We start from the raw sequence: 16,982 nt of genomic DNA, 5'->3' as shown, positions 1-16,982 counted from the left end.
GTTCAGCAGAGTTAGTAGTGAATATCTAAAACTCCTTAAACAACTTCAATCAGGAAAAAAGTCGGGTTAAATTGTTGATGAAGATGGTATTATCAAAAATAAACAATCACGAGTACCTGTTGATTCTGATTTGAAACATAAAATTCTATATGAAACCATCTTTCAAGTTGTACAATTCATCTAGACAACACTAAAATATATAAGGATTTAAAATAGATATTCTGGTGGCCATGTTTGAAAATCGATGTTGCTAAATATTTGTCTAAATGTCAAACTTTTTACATTTTAAAGGTTGAGCATTTGAAACCCAACATATTGCTACAATCATTGCCTACACGAATGAAAATGAGAAAAAATTGCTATGAATTTAATTATGGGATTTCCTTGATCCAGGCAGTGACACGACGATATTTGAGTCATTATTGACTAGCTAACGAAGTCAGCTCTTTTCTGACCAATCAAATCCACGGTTACAGTTGAAAATTTGGCCATATTATATGTTAAAAAAAATCATCAGATTGCACAGTGTTTCAAAAGTTATTGTTTATGACAAAGATTGAAGATTCATGTTCGTGTTGTGGGAGGACATTTAACAAAATTTAGGTCCCGTTTGGGGCAGCTTATTGGGGGTGCGGTGGCGATATGAAAACGTAGTAGAGGTGTTTGAAAAATACGTCGGGGAAAATTATTCCTACCGCGCATACGCACTTACAAGATTTCCTTAATAGAAGGCCAAGCGGGGAAGGAGCCGCGTCCTGCGTCTGCTTCCCGCGTTATTCCTCCGGTGCCCCTTCACCCTTGCTCTCGCCCTCACTGATTCCTTCGTCTCCTCGTCTCCTAGGTGGCCCTCTCACCAAGCGAAGAGGAAGAATGACGACTATCGCGAATCCCGTCGATCACGAAGGTGGATCGGAGAGAGACGGTAGTTTCGGTAGTCGCTGTAAACCGCGAGCCCGTCGTTGCCTTCCCAGCTAGCTCTCTAATGGCGACTATCGCGAAGGTTCGTTCACAAAGGCGATCGTTTTTGGGCGAAACCGAGAGGATCGTGTTGGGCGAAACCGAGAGGGACAGGAAGCGAGGGTTTGGGAATAAAATAAAAATATCTATTCTCTTAATAATTACGGATGCATCCTAAATTTTAAATATCTATTCTCTTAATAGATAAATTTATAGATGTATATCATAATTTTAAGAATTTATAATTAATTATATCAAAATTTTAAGTTATTTAATAAATTTTAAAGAAACTCTTCATTTATGTAATTAATAATTGATTAATCAAAATTTATTAGCTAATAAGTTAATAGTTTATAAAAAAATTAAATGATTACATACAATTCTGTTACAAACAGTTTCACCAAACAAGGGCAGAATGATCATTTATCCAACAACATCTATCAATAAGTTATTCTAAATAAGCTCCCCCAAACAGCAAATCAGTTTATTCTGATAATCTATAGATTATTAGATTATCAGAATAATTTGTTTATCAGCAGATTATAAATAATCAACAACTGCGTCAAACAGACCCTTAGGCACACATCTGCATCTTAGCACAACATTTCATCCACAAACTGCCTGACAATTCAGGTGATGGAATTTCTGTTAAGGCTTTGTGTTCTTTACTTTAGATGCAATTTAGAAGATTACATTCTGATGATCGAGTTCGCTTACAATAATATTGATCAATCTAGTATCAAAATGGTTCTTTATAAAGCACTACATGACAAGAAATACAGAACTCCATTAAGTTAGTTTGATGTGGGCGAGTGTCAAATGTTAGGTCCGGAGTTAATTGATGAAACTATAAAAAAAGTAAGGTTAATCAGAGTGATAAAAAATTGCTCATGATCGATAATAGAAATATTATGATTCAAAGCACAAAAGTAGTAGAATTTAAAATTGAATCTTATGTATTTTTAAAAGTCTATCCAATGAAAGATATAAGTCAGATTTGGTCAAGAAAATAAGTTGATTCATAGGTAATTCAATTCTTTTGAAATTATAGAAATGATTGGTCCAATTGCTTACAGACTATCTTTACCTATTGATATGTCAGGTATTCATGATGTATTTCACATCTCAATGCTAAGAAAATAGATTTCAAATTCTGACAAGAAGATTTCAAATGAAGACGTTGAAGTAAAGAAAAATTTAACTATCTTTGAAAAAGCTAGAAGTATTTTAGAAATTGATGTTAAGAAGCTAAGAAACAAACATGTTCCTTTTATTAAGATAAAGTGGAAGCACAAACTTGAAAAAGAAGCTACATTTGAAAAGGAAGAAGAAATGCAACAGAAATATTTTTTTATTCAGATAATTTAGAAATTTAAAAGATGTATTTTTTTATAAGGAGATGTGAGCTGTAACATCAATTTTTGGCAATTTTAAGGTATATCCCTAAATTTCACATCACTCGAAATTCGACTGAAGCAATTTTATAAAAGTCTATATATAAAATTGATCAATTTGATATACATCATTACAAATGAATTTAAAACTCATGAGAAGACATAAAATTATGAAGTTATAACGTTTTATTAATTTAATTAATCTTAACCTCCTTCCCTAGTCCCATCATTGCTCCCAACCGACACTCCACATTTAACCTTGCATGCTGCAACTTGGTTCAATTAGATAGAGGGATTTGATTTGGGATTCGTTAAATGTTGCATACCTTTCATCTTCTTTCTCCCTCTTCTCTCGAATTCGCTCGGCTGAAGGATCTTGCGATCCTGCACTATAGCAGGCTTAGCCTTGCAATCTGCAGAGAGCTGCGTGCTATAATTTAAAGTTTTGGGGTGAGATCCAAAATGTAGGAAATATTTATGTCATTCTTTTCCTTAGGTTTTCATTTTGACATTTGTCTTGAATCTGTGCACTTTTTTCATTTTCGGTAGCTATGTAGGAGATGAGATTGTGTCAGAGACTACAAACTTGATTCGTGGACTTACAATTTGAAATCGGCGAAGTAAATATGATAAGAGTAAATGGGAAGAGGAATAGGAAGTATCAGATAGGAGTTAGGGGCTCGTGTGTCGCCGATGGAAGGAGATGAGATTTCACATGAGAGCGGCAGCCAAGGGTGGTTTTGCTGCTAAAATCAAACAAAGCAAAGAGGTTGAAAGGAATAAGAGAGGAGTTTTGAGAAAAGAGGCTGAAATCGCGCGTTGACGGTGGAGCTATGTGTGGGAGGAGTGGCTTGGGATCAGGTGCAGGCAACGTCCATGACTGAGGAGGAAGATGGGTTTCGGTATGGGGATTCAATTGGCTGGCATAAAGTAGGTATCCAGCGTCGAGTAGGAGACGGGAGAGGGATTGGTGTCACTGGCATTAGATTGGAAAGGGAGCTTTGCAACAAGGTGAAGCTGGATGACTAGATGTTTTGAGGGATAAGGAAGACTTGTGTGTGATTCTGCGTGAAAGGCAAGGCAAGTGGTTGCGCGTCGCTTGTAAGCGTAGCAACATGAGCTAGGTTTCGGTTGCGGGAGGAAGTAAAATGGAGATCTAAGTTCTGTTTTGCATGAAGACATGAGAATAGCGCGAAGGGAGGGGGTTGATTTCGATCTTGGTTGCCAGTAGAGTGAGGAATGAGCGAGCTTTTTTTCTTTTTTTTTCTTTTGGCATAATAGGATGAGTGGGATTTCGACTATGGAAGTGGGGCATGCATAGGTACGGGGAGGGGACAAAGTTGAAAATTGTTTTTTTTAATATGTAATACATATATTAAAATGAAATTATTGTTTATATTTATATATAATATATATATATATATATGGTTTGTTTATTTCGCTTCACAAATGCTCGTCATTTCTGCTCGTTGGAAACATGTTGTTAGCCCCTCACATAGCTAGATTTTGTGTTTCATATTGCGGGCCAATTATCTTCATCATTTCGATTTAGATCATCTCACAAGCAGGCATTATTTGGATGATCTTGATGACGATCAAAGTTGTTTGTACCTTATGAGTGCATTGTCGTGTTCTTTGTTTGTCGCCACCTCTATCATGCTCGACCAAATTAAGTTTGGGATATATATGTGTATATATATATATATATAGGTGTCAACAAATGCCCCCAACAAATATAATTTGCTTCTAGTGCGAATTATGTTTGATGCAAGTTGGTTGACTATACGGATCTCTAAAGATCTTTATTTAACTTTTTGACTTTGCCGATCTCCAAGAATCTTTATGGATGTCAATGCAAGGTACAATTTTAGATCTTGATATGTCAAGTCTTTTTGGGTTGAACTTTAACTCGCCATCTTTCTCATTTTGAAGGAATCATTAAATTTGAAATTTGATTTTGATAGTAGATTCTAGCCCCGAGGCTATATATCAAATTTTAATTGCTTTACTCAAACGCATCAACTTCTTGGGTCTAACTTTATGTTTCATAAACCTGTTGATGATGATTTTAGATGTTTGAATTTTCTTTTGTAATCAATTGGTGCTCTAATGGACGTTGTGAATGAGTTGCCTTCATTTGTCTCTATCAATTCATCATGAAATTGAACACATCTTCGACAATGTGCTTTCAGCTTTGACATATTTGATGAAGTGGACTCGATTTGTTATTCTTGATTTGTCGAAGTGTGAACATGCCTTCACATTTCATACTTTGGCGAACTTGTTGAAGGAAACGACCTAAATTGTCTCTACAGCCTTGTTAGGAAACTAAAAAAATCTTTAGCCCTTTGCCTTTTGTTTTGACGTGCTTGGTGAAGTTCTAATTTTAATATATTTTTAAACTTTTTGGCCTCCTGTCCTGGTTTTGTGCTTAGCAGATATATTTGGGGATTTCAACATTTTGTGTGATGTCACCTAGTTGATGCTTGGGGATCTTAGCCTTGAGCGCAATGTTAATCCTTTTAGTTGGGGATCTTAGCCTTGAACTTGGTAATATCTCAATAAGGGGCCCCTTTCTGATGAGGAAATTTCAAATGTGTGTTTGAGACAGCTGTGGTTGTATGAAATCTCAGTTCGAAAGTTGCTATAGAAATTCTATTGTTTAAAAACTGGTGTTCCATAAGCCGTTGCTCTATTTGAAAATTTTATTTTTAAAGTGCGGTCAGTGATAAATGTTTGAAACTCTATTTTATCCCAAAATGTGGTTTGAAACTCCAAAACAAACGCACCCTAAGGCGCTTAGAGATTTCGACTTTGATTTTGATGGCAACCCAATCGATCTGCAAATTTGCTTTGAATAAAATTGATAACCATTATTTACTCGAAATGAAAAATTTGAAAATTTGTTAAATATACCGAATCTTGGATTAAAGCTTGATGCCAACCCAAATTAATATAGATAACCCTCTATCTTGTAGGAAGAGAAAATATAATGTGAATTGAACATAATCGAGGATCTTGAATTAGAGCACAATGTGGATCCTTATGAGGGAAATTTATATTTCAATTTGATGATGACATCATGCTCTACTTGATTCTCTATTAAGCGGGGCACATCTGTTTGGTTTAGCCTGGATTTGTTGATTTTTTGATAGAATTTGAAGACTAGATCACTTGAGTCTTCTGGCTGGATAAGCTTGGGTAAGACAACTACTGTCATTAGATGGATAAATTAGGGGTTTTCTTTCCATGACCATATTTGAGCTTGTTTAGTGATTAGAGATTGCAACATTTCGACCTTTTTTGAGGTTGTTGAGTTTGACCATCAACACATGCTTGTTTCTTAGACTTGAGTTGTAAATGAACTTGTTCTTGTTCAACTTGACATGTTGAAGCTCATAGGCTCCGCAAACTCTCGCTTCACTTCTAGAATCACGACAATCAAGAGATAAACCTCTAACTTTTGAAATTGCATTGAACATAACTTGTTTAAAGATATACTTTTTTATGCTGCCTTGATTAAATATAACTTTATCAACCCAAATAATAAAACATATGAATTATTTGGGGATCTCAACCCTAAGCTTGATGTCAACCCAAATTGAAAAGGAAAGAGCATATTTGAGAATTTCAACTCGAAACCCCCAATGTTGGCCCAAATAAGATAAGTAGGCTCTCTGACAAATAGAAAGAATTTTTACTTGCTAAATGTATCTAGGGATCTCGACTTGAATTCAATGCCAACCTAAATAAATGGATACATAGCTCATTGTATTGATATGAAGGGAAAGCCTAATACAAGCTGAATATATTTGGAGATCTCGTGTTATAACATGATGTCAACCTGAACAAAAATAAATGGCATTTGATGATAAAATTTCACTCTTGTGCTTGTTATGAAGTTTAAAGCTACCTTCTTTTAGCTCATGCTTTGCATTTCATTAGAATTATTGATGAAGAGAGAAGTTTCTTCAATTTGTGCTTTATGTTTGATCAGACAATGTGAAGAAAGTTGATGTTTCAACTTGATGTTAACATCAAGCACAGTTTGATTTTTTTTTAGCAAGAATTATTTCTTTAGTTTTGTCGTGATTTGTTGACCAGTTGATAGAATCCGAAGTTTCGAACGCTTAACTCACCGGGATAGATAAGCTTGGGTGTGGAAGCTATTGCCATTAGATGAACCAAACAGGTGCTCTTTCAATGCGACTATATTTGAGCTTGTTGATTGAGGAGAGTTATTAGCGGCTCAACTATATTTAAAATTGATGTCATATCTTTAAAACTCGCTCAAGTTCTAGACTTGAGTTATAGAAGAACTTGTGTTTCTTCAACTTGACATGTTGAAACTCACAACTTAAAATTCTCTCGCTTGATTTTAAAATTGTAAAAAGTTTGAAAGTTGAACCTCTTATTTTTTAAATTGCCTTGAGTATAACTTGTATAATGATAAATGCACTTTTGCTCAATCACTTGAATAAAGCTTTGGCATTGATGTGTTAAATGTTCAATTAGGGAACTTGTATTGGCGATGATATCGACCCAAATGATAAAATGAACATATTTGAGGATCTCAGCCCAATGCTCCATAAAGGGGAAGTGATCTCTTTTGTCTGATAGATAAAGAAAAATTTGCACTAGGTGAATATAATTGGGAATCTTTACTTAGAACGCGATGTCAACCCAAGTAATAATGAGCTACTTGTCATACACAGAGAAATTTTGATAATTGATAAGTATCTTTGGAGGTTTTAGCTTAAAGCAAAAAGTTAACCCAAGTAAAAAATTAAAAAAAATGTCCCCTGTCTAATTGGGGGATTTTCATGTGAGTAATGAATATATTTGAGAATTTTGACAAACAACTCAACCCAAATGAAATACAGAAAGCCACCCTCTCTTATAAAAGGAATTCTAGCGATGATTGCATATTATTGGGATCTCGGCTTAGAGTATGTTGTCAACTCAAATGACCTAAAAAAATACTTGGCCTGAAGTCTGATATTGACCTAAATGAAATGAGAAATCTCCTTATCTTGACCATCTCGGCTTTAAGCATGATATCAACTCAAATATTTGACTTTTTGGAGTTCTGCTCTTTTGGCTTGAATGCGATAATTTTGTCACCAACCGAAGTTGAAGATATCCCTTTATTTCTCTGCTTTTGATATATTAGATAGAGGAATAATCAAACTCATATCCTACTAAAAAAATGATGACCCCTCCACCTATTGGCTTGAAGATATCTCTCATTCAATTGTTCATGATTTACCAGAGAATGGGGAATGACAAAGTTGTAGCCTACTAGCAAAAATTTGATTACCCCTCAACTCGTGGGGTTGAAGATATGCTTCATTCGATTATTCTCGATTTACCGGAGCGTGAGCAATGACCAGTGTCATATTCTAATGGAGTAAATTTAATAGCCTAGCTGCATTTAGGGTTAAAGCTAGCTAATGATGGGATTTTTGACAAACTTTCTGAAGTGTTGATTATTAGGATATTCATCAATGAACCTTATTCAATATATTTCTTTAATTAATTTTGTTAATGGCTGATTTTTTAGAGCCCAAACCAGATGTCATGCCAGTTCATTCTCTGATTATTTCATCTTCATGAGGCACAAACTTTCATACTTGTTCACCCTTCCATCGGGATCATTCAGAATACCAGACACTTGATTCTAGTGTCACGTCCTGATGCTCACCGAGTGAGATTTTCTTAGGTTATTTTTGAGTTATCAAGCTTCCATGAATAAAATCTAAGGAACATGCACCGAGATAAAATCTTCTGCACAGTGATGACTTTCTTCATAGCTGAGATTTTATTTTATGTGCAGACTGAAATGCAGGACATATAGATATTTTAGCAAAGTGAGGCTTCCTGATGTTGTTCAGAACAAATACAAAAAAAAAGGCCTTAACATTAGCGATGGGAATGTCCACACCATCAAGTTGGATAGTGGTCATAAATAATGGGATTCTTTAGAAGGGATTATTCTTATTTTAAAGAATAAAAGAACTCCTTAGAGTATTAACTACACATGATAATTTCTAGTTGAAATATCTTCTTCTCAATTCCAATATTGGTATATTGGTTTATTGACACTCTAAAAGTGGAACACCATGCCTGATCATTCAACTTATTAACACAAAATATTATCTTGAGTAGCAGTGTTATTCAAATTTAGCTGTTGCTGAGATTTTTCGATAGTGGATATTTTGACTTGAAGAAGCTCAAGTATCACAAAATCAATGCTCACCATGAAGAGCTTATAGTTGGGACCATTCGATGAAAGATTCCTAGATTGAAATTCATATGTCATTTCTCAATACTGATCAAATAGAGTTTATCTTCTTGATGGAACTTTTTGGTGGTAGCTTCCTCAGATTGAGATTCAAAGGTCACGCGTTGATGCTTATTAGACAAAATTTATCTTTCTATTGAGATTTTTTAGTATTAGATTTTTAGATTGATATTCAAGTGTTATACTCTGATGATCACCAAACATAATGTCTTTCCTTTGAGTGCTTTTAATACCAGACTCTTGGATTGAGAATCAAGTGTCATACTTCAATGCTTACTGGATAGAGTTTGTTTTTCTATTGGGGTCTTTGGGTAGCAAACTCTTGGATTGAGATTCAAGTGTCATACTTCGATGCTTACCATCAGATTTTGTATTTCTGGACTTTTTGTATTAGACTCTTATATTGAGATCCAAGTGTCATACTCCGTTCATCAAATAAATTGTCTTTCTGTTGGGATTTTTAATTGCAGATTCTTGAATTGAGATATGATGGAACCATTCAATTGCACACTCTTGGATTGAGATCCAAGTTATGCCCCGATGCTTACCATATAAGATTTGTTTTCTATTGGGACCTTTCGGTAGAAAACCCTTGAATTGAGATCCAAGGGTTATGCCCTAATGCTCTCCAAACAAAATTTACTGATGCTTTGAGTAATTACAATATATAAAAGCAATTTTTGACATCTTATTTTTATTTTTTGAAATCATTTTTTAAGTTGTTACAATAATTATTATATAACTAGCTGAAGATGAAAAGTTAAACCTTGCCCAACAAAGTCGCCAGAAAGCTATGAGCTCCAAAAATTTGTATCTCCTGCCCCTCTCGAAAGTATAATGATGAGAGCGTTTACTATAGATTTCGGATCAAATTCTTATAAGATAGATTAAATTTTAGATAAAACACTGTATAGAGATTTCCTCTCACTTTATGAGGACTTTTTATATTTATATTTTGAGTTTGAGGTTTCCAATAGTCGTAAGCCCCCCTATGGTTAATTGCCCCTCTTGATAACAAGATAGAACTCTCGATTAATGTTAGTCATTAAGGCGATGATGAAATTTAATTGAATTTTTAGATTATAAAAATCTGTCACTTTGAGATTAAAAACATATTGCTAGGGAAATGATGACACACCCGGTCAGTATCTCATAGTCTCATTGTCCCGGGAATGATCAATATCTGATTGTGCAAGTTGCTTGTTGTCGCCATGTATGATACCTGTCCTTTTTATATAGCGAGTATAACTCTATAGTGGACAATAAATTTGTGCATCAAGCCTTGTTTATTAGCAGACTACTTTGTGTTCATGTTAAGGACACTACTTGGAAGTTATCCATGACTTTAAATAGTCATACCATTTGGTATAAATGGACATATTTCATGATCATTTCTGATTAATTAATTTTTTTTCATTGTTTCCATCATTATGTTTTTTTGTTCTCTCAAACTATGCTTTCATTTTGCTGAATATATTCTTGAAAGTTCGTGCAAGTGCTTATACGCATTTTATCTTTTCTTCTAGTAAGTTTTTGAGTTTTATGTCCCAATTTTCCACCATTTCAATGTACTTAGTCACCACGTTATTGTCCCCTTTTCACTCTTAGCCCATATCAACCTGCAAAAATACTAAAAACCTTTATTTTCTGAAATAAGGCGTGATGGTACGGTAGTTTTATGGTGATGACCATGATACTATTAACTACATTTATTGTAAAATTATTGGATTCTCTATAGATCACCTGAGCATTGGCCTGGTTAAAAATACTATTATATGAAAATCGTAAGCTATTACCTTAAAATATATTTATTTTGATGTGTCTAACTTCATTCTACATGCCATCTCTTTTAATTTTTTTAAATAATAAGCCTAAACTTATATCCATAGTAAGAAATTTATAAAGCATGACAAAATGTCTGTCATATGCTGTTGAAGTTCATTTTTTTAATGAGACTTTAGATGGTTGCATACTAGTTATTTTGTCAAGATTAGCATTTATTGTGTACTTTTAAGGTCAATTGGACAATTGGTGGGGAGAAATATACCAAAGCAAGATAATGTTCATGATTGGATGTAAATCTCATGTTTCTGCAGGTGTCACAACCATTGCTGGGGGGAGGTGGAACAAAGGGGGGCATATAGATGGGCCAAGTGAAGACGCAAAATTTTCAAATGATTTCGAAGTGGTTTACGTTGGCAGCAGCTGCTCGCTTCTGGTTGTAGATCGAGGAAATCAGGCAATCCGTGAAATTCAACTTCATTTTGATGATTGTGCCTATCAGTATGAAACTAGTTTTCCATTAGGTAGCTGATGCGACACAATATTTATTTCTCCCTAGCTCCATGCAATTTTTTCTATTTAGCCCACGACTGACTTGTTTCAGGTATTCCTTTGTATTGCAGGGGTTGCAGTGCTCTTTGCTGCCATTTTCTTTGGTTACATGCTTGCTTTACTTCAACGACGCGTGGGAGTGATGGTTTCTTCAGAAGATGTATATTTTCTTTTAACTATATGAAAATAGTTCGTTAATTTATTTTATTTTTTCATCGAATCATTCTGAAATTACCTGAACTATTCAGAAGTAAAAGTTAGTTCTGATAAGTTCTGAATTACGGCAGCCAGTGGAACATAGCAGGCTGCTATGTTAAAAACCGAAACAAGCTTTGATACAGGGAAAAGAGCAAAATGCAGAAAATCAGAATTACAAACTTTTGTATCCTGTATATATAGGAGCATGAGGAATTTCTAGAGAGGGAGAAGTGGTCTTGAGACTTTCGGTTGGTAGCAGGGAGTAGTGGAGATAATGCCTTTTGTTGCCTAGTAGTGTAGGGTTGTTATTCCCTTCTCTGCCTATCAGGTGGAATAATAGTAAGCTTGGTCCCATGATTGTTGAATGTAGCTGCGGTGTGACTTTTTGTGAAGATATCGGTCACTTGATCCGTTGAACTGGTGTGTAGAATTTGTATAGCTCTCGATGAGATGTGATCTTGAATGAAGTGGTAGTCAATTTTGACATGTTTTCTGTGGGCATGAAAAATTGGTTTGAGGATTGTAGTGATAGCGGAGGTGTTGTCGCAGTAACTTGGTGTGGAAGTACTTGTACATATGTGAAACTCTTTAAGAAATATTTAAAGCCATATCACGTCTGATGTGGGAGCAGCTAAGGCTCGGTATACGGCTTTTGTGGAGGATTTATCCAGTTGTTGGGTGTCTATCCTGGGAATCTCCTGCCCAATTGGAGTCTGACTATGTGTGAAGTTGTAGATTTCCCTTGGTGATAGGGAGACTGAAGAAGAGAGTTCTTTTGAGATACCATAGGAGACGCTTGGTGAGCTGGAAGTGATAGAGAGGAGGTTGGTGCATATGCTGAAAGATGTGGTTGAAGGCGAAAGCGATGTCGGGTCTAGTAATAGTGATGAATTGGAGAGAACCAGCTTGTTGTCTGTATTTGGTGATGTCATAGTACTCTTGTAGAGAAACTTGCTCAAGTTGCAGCTTACATGAGAGAGGTGTGTGTACAGGTTTGCACGAGGTCATGCCAAGCTGTTGAAGGAGAGATGTAATTTAGGAAGTTTGGTTGAGATGATAGCCTTGGGGCGTTTGGGGTAATGGTAATACCAAGGAATGTCTAGACGGGCCCCAGTTTCTTTATTTGAAATTCAGTTTTGAGATTTTGTATGAACTAGCAATAGCGAGAGGGTTGTTACTTATAATGAGGATGACATCCACTTACACAAGGAAGTATGTTGTGATTTGGTTCTGATGCTAGATGAGAAGAGAGGGATTAGTCGTGCTAAGATGGAATGTTTTGCCTTTGAGAGGATTGATGTAGGTGTAATACCATTTTTTTGGTGCTTGTTTAAGACCATAGAAAGCCTTTTTGAGGAGACATACCTTGTGTGGATGTTGGGTGTCTTGAAAGCCTTGAGGTGGATACATGTTTATAGTTTTATCCAAGGAACCATGTCGGAAGGTATTGGATGCCCGATTGTTGTTTGAAGCCATTGGCAATCAACCTTGCCTTGAATTTGATTGGTGTCTCGTCAAGAAAGGATTTGGTGTGATATGTCCATTAACAATCAATGATGTTCTGGTGAGGTGGTTGGTCAATGAGCGTCCATGTCCCTTGATGTTGGAGTGTGTTTCAAACTCCGATGACATAGCTTACCGCAAACAGAGATGTTTTGATGCTTAGGTATAGGTAGTCGGATTGGTTGGCAGGGAGGTGAGTGTGCGTAGATTGAAATGTTGTTTTGGTTTGAGGGATTCGGTTTGGGAGCTAGTTGTCATGGGTTGTTTGATTGTGGTGGTGGGTGGATGAGTTGATACATTGTGTTGGTTGGGAGGTAGTAGTTGAAGAGGTTGGGATTATGGAATGTTGGCTGATTTGTGGTTGGTGAGGATGGTTTGTTTGGTTGGACAGCCGAATGGTTTGGGTAAGTAAGCCGGGTGGGATGTATGAATTGGGGATGGGAGGTGTGGTTGTTGGGGCTTGTTTGGGAAAGATTGATTCGTTGAAGACCACACGCCTGATATGATAAGTTGATGTGTTTGAGGGTTGTAACAACAATAACCTTTGTGAGATTTTGAGTAACCAATGAAAATGCACTGTGGGGATAGGGAGCTAGTTTATGTGGAGCTTGCCCTTTTGCCAATGGAAAAAAAAAAGGCATCCAAAGATGTGGGTGACTATGAATGGGTGGTTCATGGCACACAAGTTCGTAGGGAGATTTTATTTTTGTGGCCTTGGAAGGCAACCTGTTTATTAGATAGGTGGCAGCCAGTGAGGCTGCTGTCCAGAATTTGTCAGGTAGGGGAGCAGTGAGGAGAAGTGTTCCTGTTGTTTCAATTAAGTGTCCATGCTTGTGTTCCACTACATTATTTTGTTTGGATGTATAGGGGCAACTGAATTGATGAATGATGCTGGTGTGTCCTCCACAAGTCTTGAACATGGAGATGGTTGCATTGTTGGTTTCCTTGGCTTTTTCGGCTAAAATATTGATCTTTTTGCTGCATGGCAGTGAATGCAGATCATGCAGCTTGATCGGGTGAAAATAGCTGTTTTAAAGGACTGATACATTGTTGTTAGGCCATTGAGGATATGGAGTATTTTGTTCTCACGGTCAATATGATCTCCGACAACCGTGATATTGTTGACTAGGGATTTGATGACCAAGAGATATTGGGGAATGTCTTGATCTTTCATGGAGATGTGTAGGTCATTCCATAGTTGAATGACCATAGATCTGTTTGTAGACTGCAGTCTACTTTGGAGAGTTTGCCTTTTTTTAGTGGTGGATTCGAGGTTGAGTATGTACGGTAGAATTGTATGAGATATAGTGGAGTAGATGGCAGAGGTTTTGATCGATGAGCTGCCAACATAGAAATTATGGATTAGGGCTTGTTTGTCCGGCTGGGCCGCGGACGGTGGGAGGAGGGCTGGTTGTTAATCCATCAAGAAAGCTGTCAAAGCCATTGGCCGTGAAGAGTTTGTATATTTGGTGTTTTCAGGTTGGGTAGTTTTACGCTGTGAGTTGAACATGGTAATGGCATTACTGTTAGGCATCATAAACTTTAGGGTGGAGGGAATGGGAATGTCTGCCACATCCTGAGAAGCGAGATTGGCCTCTCGGCTTGTCTAGGAAGAGGTTTCCGACATTGTGGGTGCGGAAGGGGGAAGTAAGCGGATAGAGAAGGGAGGAGCTTCTAGAGATTTGGGGAAATACCTGATAGCTCTGATGCAATAATGATAAGTTCTAAATTACAGCATCCAGTGGAACATTAGCCTGCTGCTATGGTGAAAACCGAAACAAGCTTGAGACAGGGAAAACAGTAAAATGCAGAAAATCAAAATTACAAAATTTTGTATCCTGTATATATAGGAGCTTGTGGAATTTACTAGAGAGGGAGAAGTGATCCTGAGGCTCTCGGTTGGTAGTAGGGAGTACTGGAGATAATGTCTCTAGTAGTGTAGGGTTGTTAAGTTCAACTACGCTGTAGAGGAATGCAATGACTCCACGCTTTCCAAGTTGAACTCAATATTTAAACGCTGCATACCAAGTATATCATTAGAATGTAACTCTGTAATATCGCAACATGAGATCTGTTCACCTAAATGCTCTATATCTATAACAGGAACCTGTGATCGCTGTGAAGACCAACGTACCCCCTCCATACCAGAAGCCAATGAGAGGCTCAGTGAGACCGCCATTGATTCCAGATAAGAATGAACCAGAGAAACAACAAGAAGAAGAAGGCTTCTCTATCTCAAATGTTAAACTTCTATCCAGCCTGAAGTCATCTTTAGCTGAAATCATTGGAATAATATTCAGAAGGAAACCCCACAAGAAGCATCACTCAAATCCTCCTCAACAATGGCGGCATAACTCATTTCCAATGCAGGAAAGCTTTGTCATTGCCAACGAAGACGAGCCGCCACCTGTTGAAACGAGGTCGCCGATGCCTCGGAAGACTTACGCCTTCATGTCTCATGATCCTGAGAAGATCCAACACCTTCGGCAAGGCCAGGTTTACTTTGATAATTGGGATGGCAAAATGATTCTTCAACAACAAAAGTATCAACAGCAACAACAGCAACAACAGCAACAGGTGCATCAACATCGGCAATATTCTTCGGGTCCACAAACTTTCTATGAGCAGAACTGTGAAAATACAAACGAAATTGTGTTTGGAGCCGTTCAAGAGGATAGGAAGAGGACAATGGAGATTAGAGCTATAAATTATGGTGACACATACTATGATCAGTTTGGGATGCGGTACAGGATTGGTTCCAGTGGTTTTAGCAACGGCTACTGAGCATGTCTTTCTTTACGAATACTTTTCTTTGTAAGATAAATCAAGTCTTCATTCCTGAGTTAATGCTTTAGCTTTTTTAATAACTCTTGTTTCTGGTGCCCTTTAATGTTGTGTTTGGATGCTTGGAATATGAGAAGTGAATGAGAGCCAAATCAGTTGCTGTAGATTTATGTTCAGATAATTATTGCCATCCAATTGTTAAGTAAAAAAAATGTTAATTTTAGGATTCATGTATCTTGAAAATTCTTTTTATCATTATGTTTATGACTATTTGTATTTAAAGCATTCACCTATATGATAATATGAATATGTGACTATTATTTAGTATAATCATGTCTTTGTATTCTTAGCAGTGTATCATAGATCGTTAGCATGCCATAATTATATGCATTATGTGAATTAAATTATATGCATTTTATATTTATTTAATGTGCAAGTAATATGGCATAATTTTAGTTTTTTAATATATGAATTAATATAGGATCCAATACATATATATGCCATAATTTTAGAAATGTCTAATGTCCAATTGTCCATGCTATATTATATCCATGTCTTTGTATTCTTAGCATTGTGTCATAGGTTGTTAGCGTGTTAGAACGAGTCTTGGTGTGTACAACACAAATCTTGATGCATTTTGTTGTAAAATAGTAACCTCGTCGATAACTCCCAATCACAATCAACCATCGTCGACCACTGTCTGTTGTCAACTTCCATCGACCTTTTGTTGTCGGAGACCCTTGCTTACAAATATCTTGTTCTAAATATGGTTGTGATATATAAAACCTATATTGAAGACCTGACAATAACTTCTGACCTTTTTAGCCAACGACCAACTTCGATCACTACCGACCACAACTTATGACAGTCGTAGCTAAAATGCAACTGGGTTTTCTTGACACTTTTTTTTTCTTTACTCTCTATAATGACAACTGTAGTGTTTGGTGTAAAATAGCAACCTCGCTCTCCCTGAGAGAGGGGTCCAGTCATCAACTACGATCGCTATGACCAACTAACGTTATTATAACTTCTAACAATGGTTTTTTTTGGCCAACTGATGATATTGCAATCACTAACTACGACTTATGTGGTCAACCAATGTTATTAAAACTTTCATTTACGACATTTGTGGCAAATTAATGTTATTGCAGTTAGCAACATTGGCTTCTGTGGCTAACTGATGTCATTGCAAGTTCTAACCATAGCATTTGGGCCCAACTACTACCTTTGTTGCTATTAACCGCATTTGTAGCAACCAATTATGACCTTTGTGGCCAAGTACTGTTGTTTTATGGCCTCAGTGGCCAATTGCTTCTTTTACAACCACAGACTATGACATTTGTAACGAATTACTATTATTACAGTCTCCAATTATGGCCTTTATGGTCGTAACCACTGACTCTAGCCTTTAGGACCAACCACAGCTTTTGCAGCGACCAATTACAGTCTTTGTGGTCAACTACTATTGTTACGGTCTTCAATTATGACATGTATGACTAATTGCAGCT

The 16,982-nt window shown here is 36.6% G+C and overlaps 1 protein-coding gene across 1 annotated transcript in view; it reads left to right on the top strand.

The window, feature by feature from the left end:
* Positions 1 to 15,670, top strand: part of LOC110018293 — a 24,130-nt gene extending 8,460 nt beyond the window's left edge. Inside the window, exons 5-7 of the mRNA XM_020715562.1 lie at positions 10,752 to 10,961; positions 11,061 to 11,149; positions 14,794 to 15,670. Coding sequence (XP_020571221.1) covers positions 10,752 to 10,961; positions 11,061 to 11,149; positions 14,794 to 15,474 — 980 coding nt within the window. The 3' untranslated portion in view covers positions 15,475 to 15,670. The remainder of the gene's footprint in view (positions 1 to 10,751; positions 10,962 to 11,060; positions 11,150 to 14,793) is intronic.
* The last annotated feature ends 1,312 nt before the right edge of the window (positions 15,671 to 16,982 follow it).

The sequence above is a fragment of the Phalaenopsis equestris genome, unplaced genomic scaffold (assembly GCF_001263595.1).
Source record: "Phalaenopsis equestris unplaced genomic scaffold, ASM126359v1 Scaffold000006, whole genome shotgun sequence".
Lineage (NCBI taxonomy): Eukaryota > Viridiplantae > Streptophyta > Magnoliopsida > Asparagales > Orchidaceae > Phalaenopsis > Phalaenopsis equestris.
This window is presented reverse-complemented; position numbering and strand designations above follow the sequence as displayed.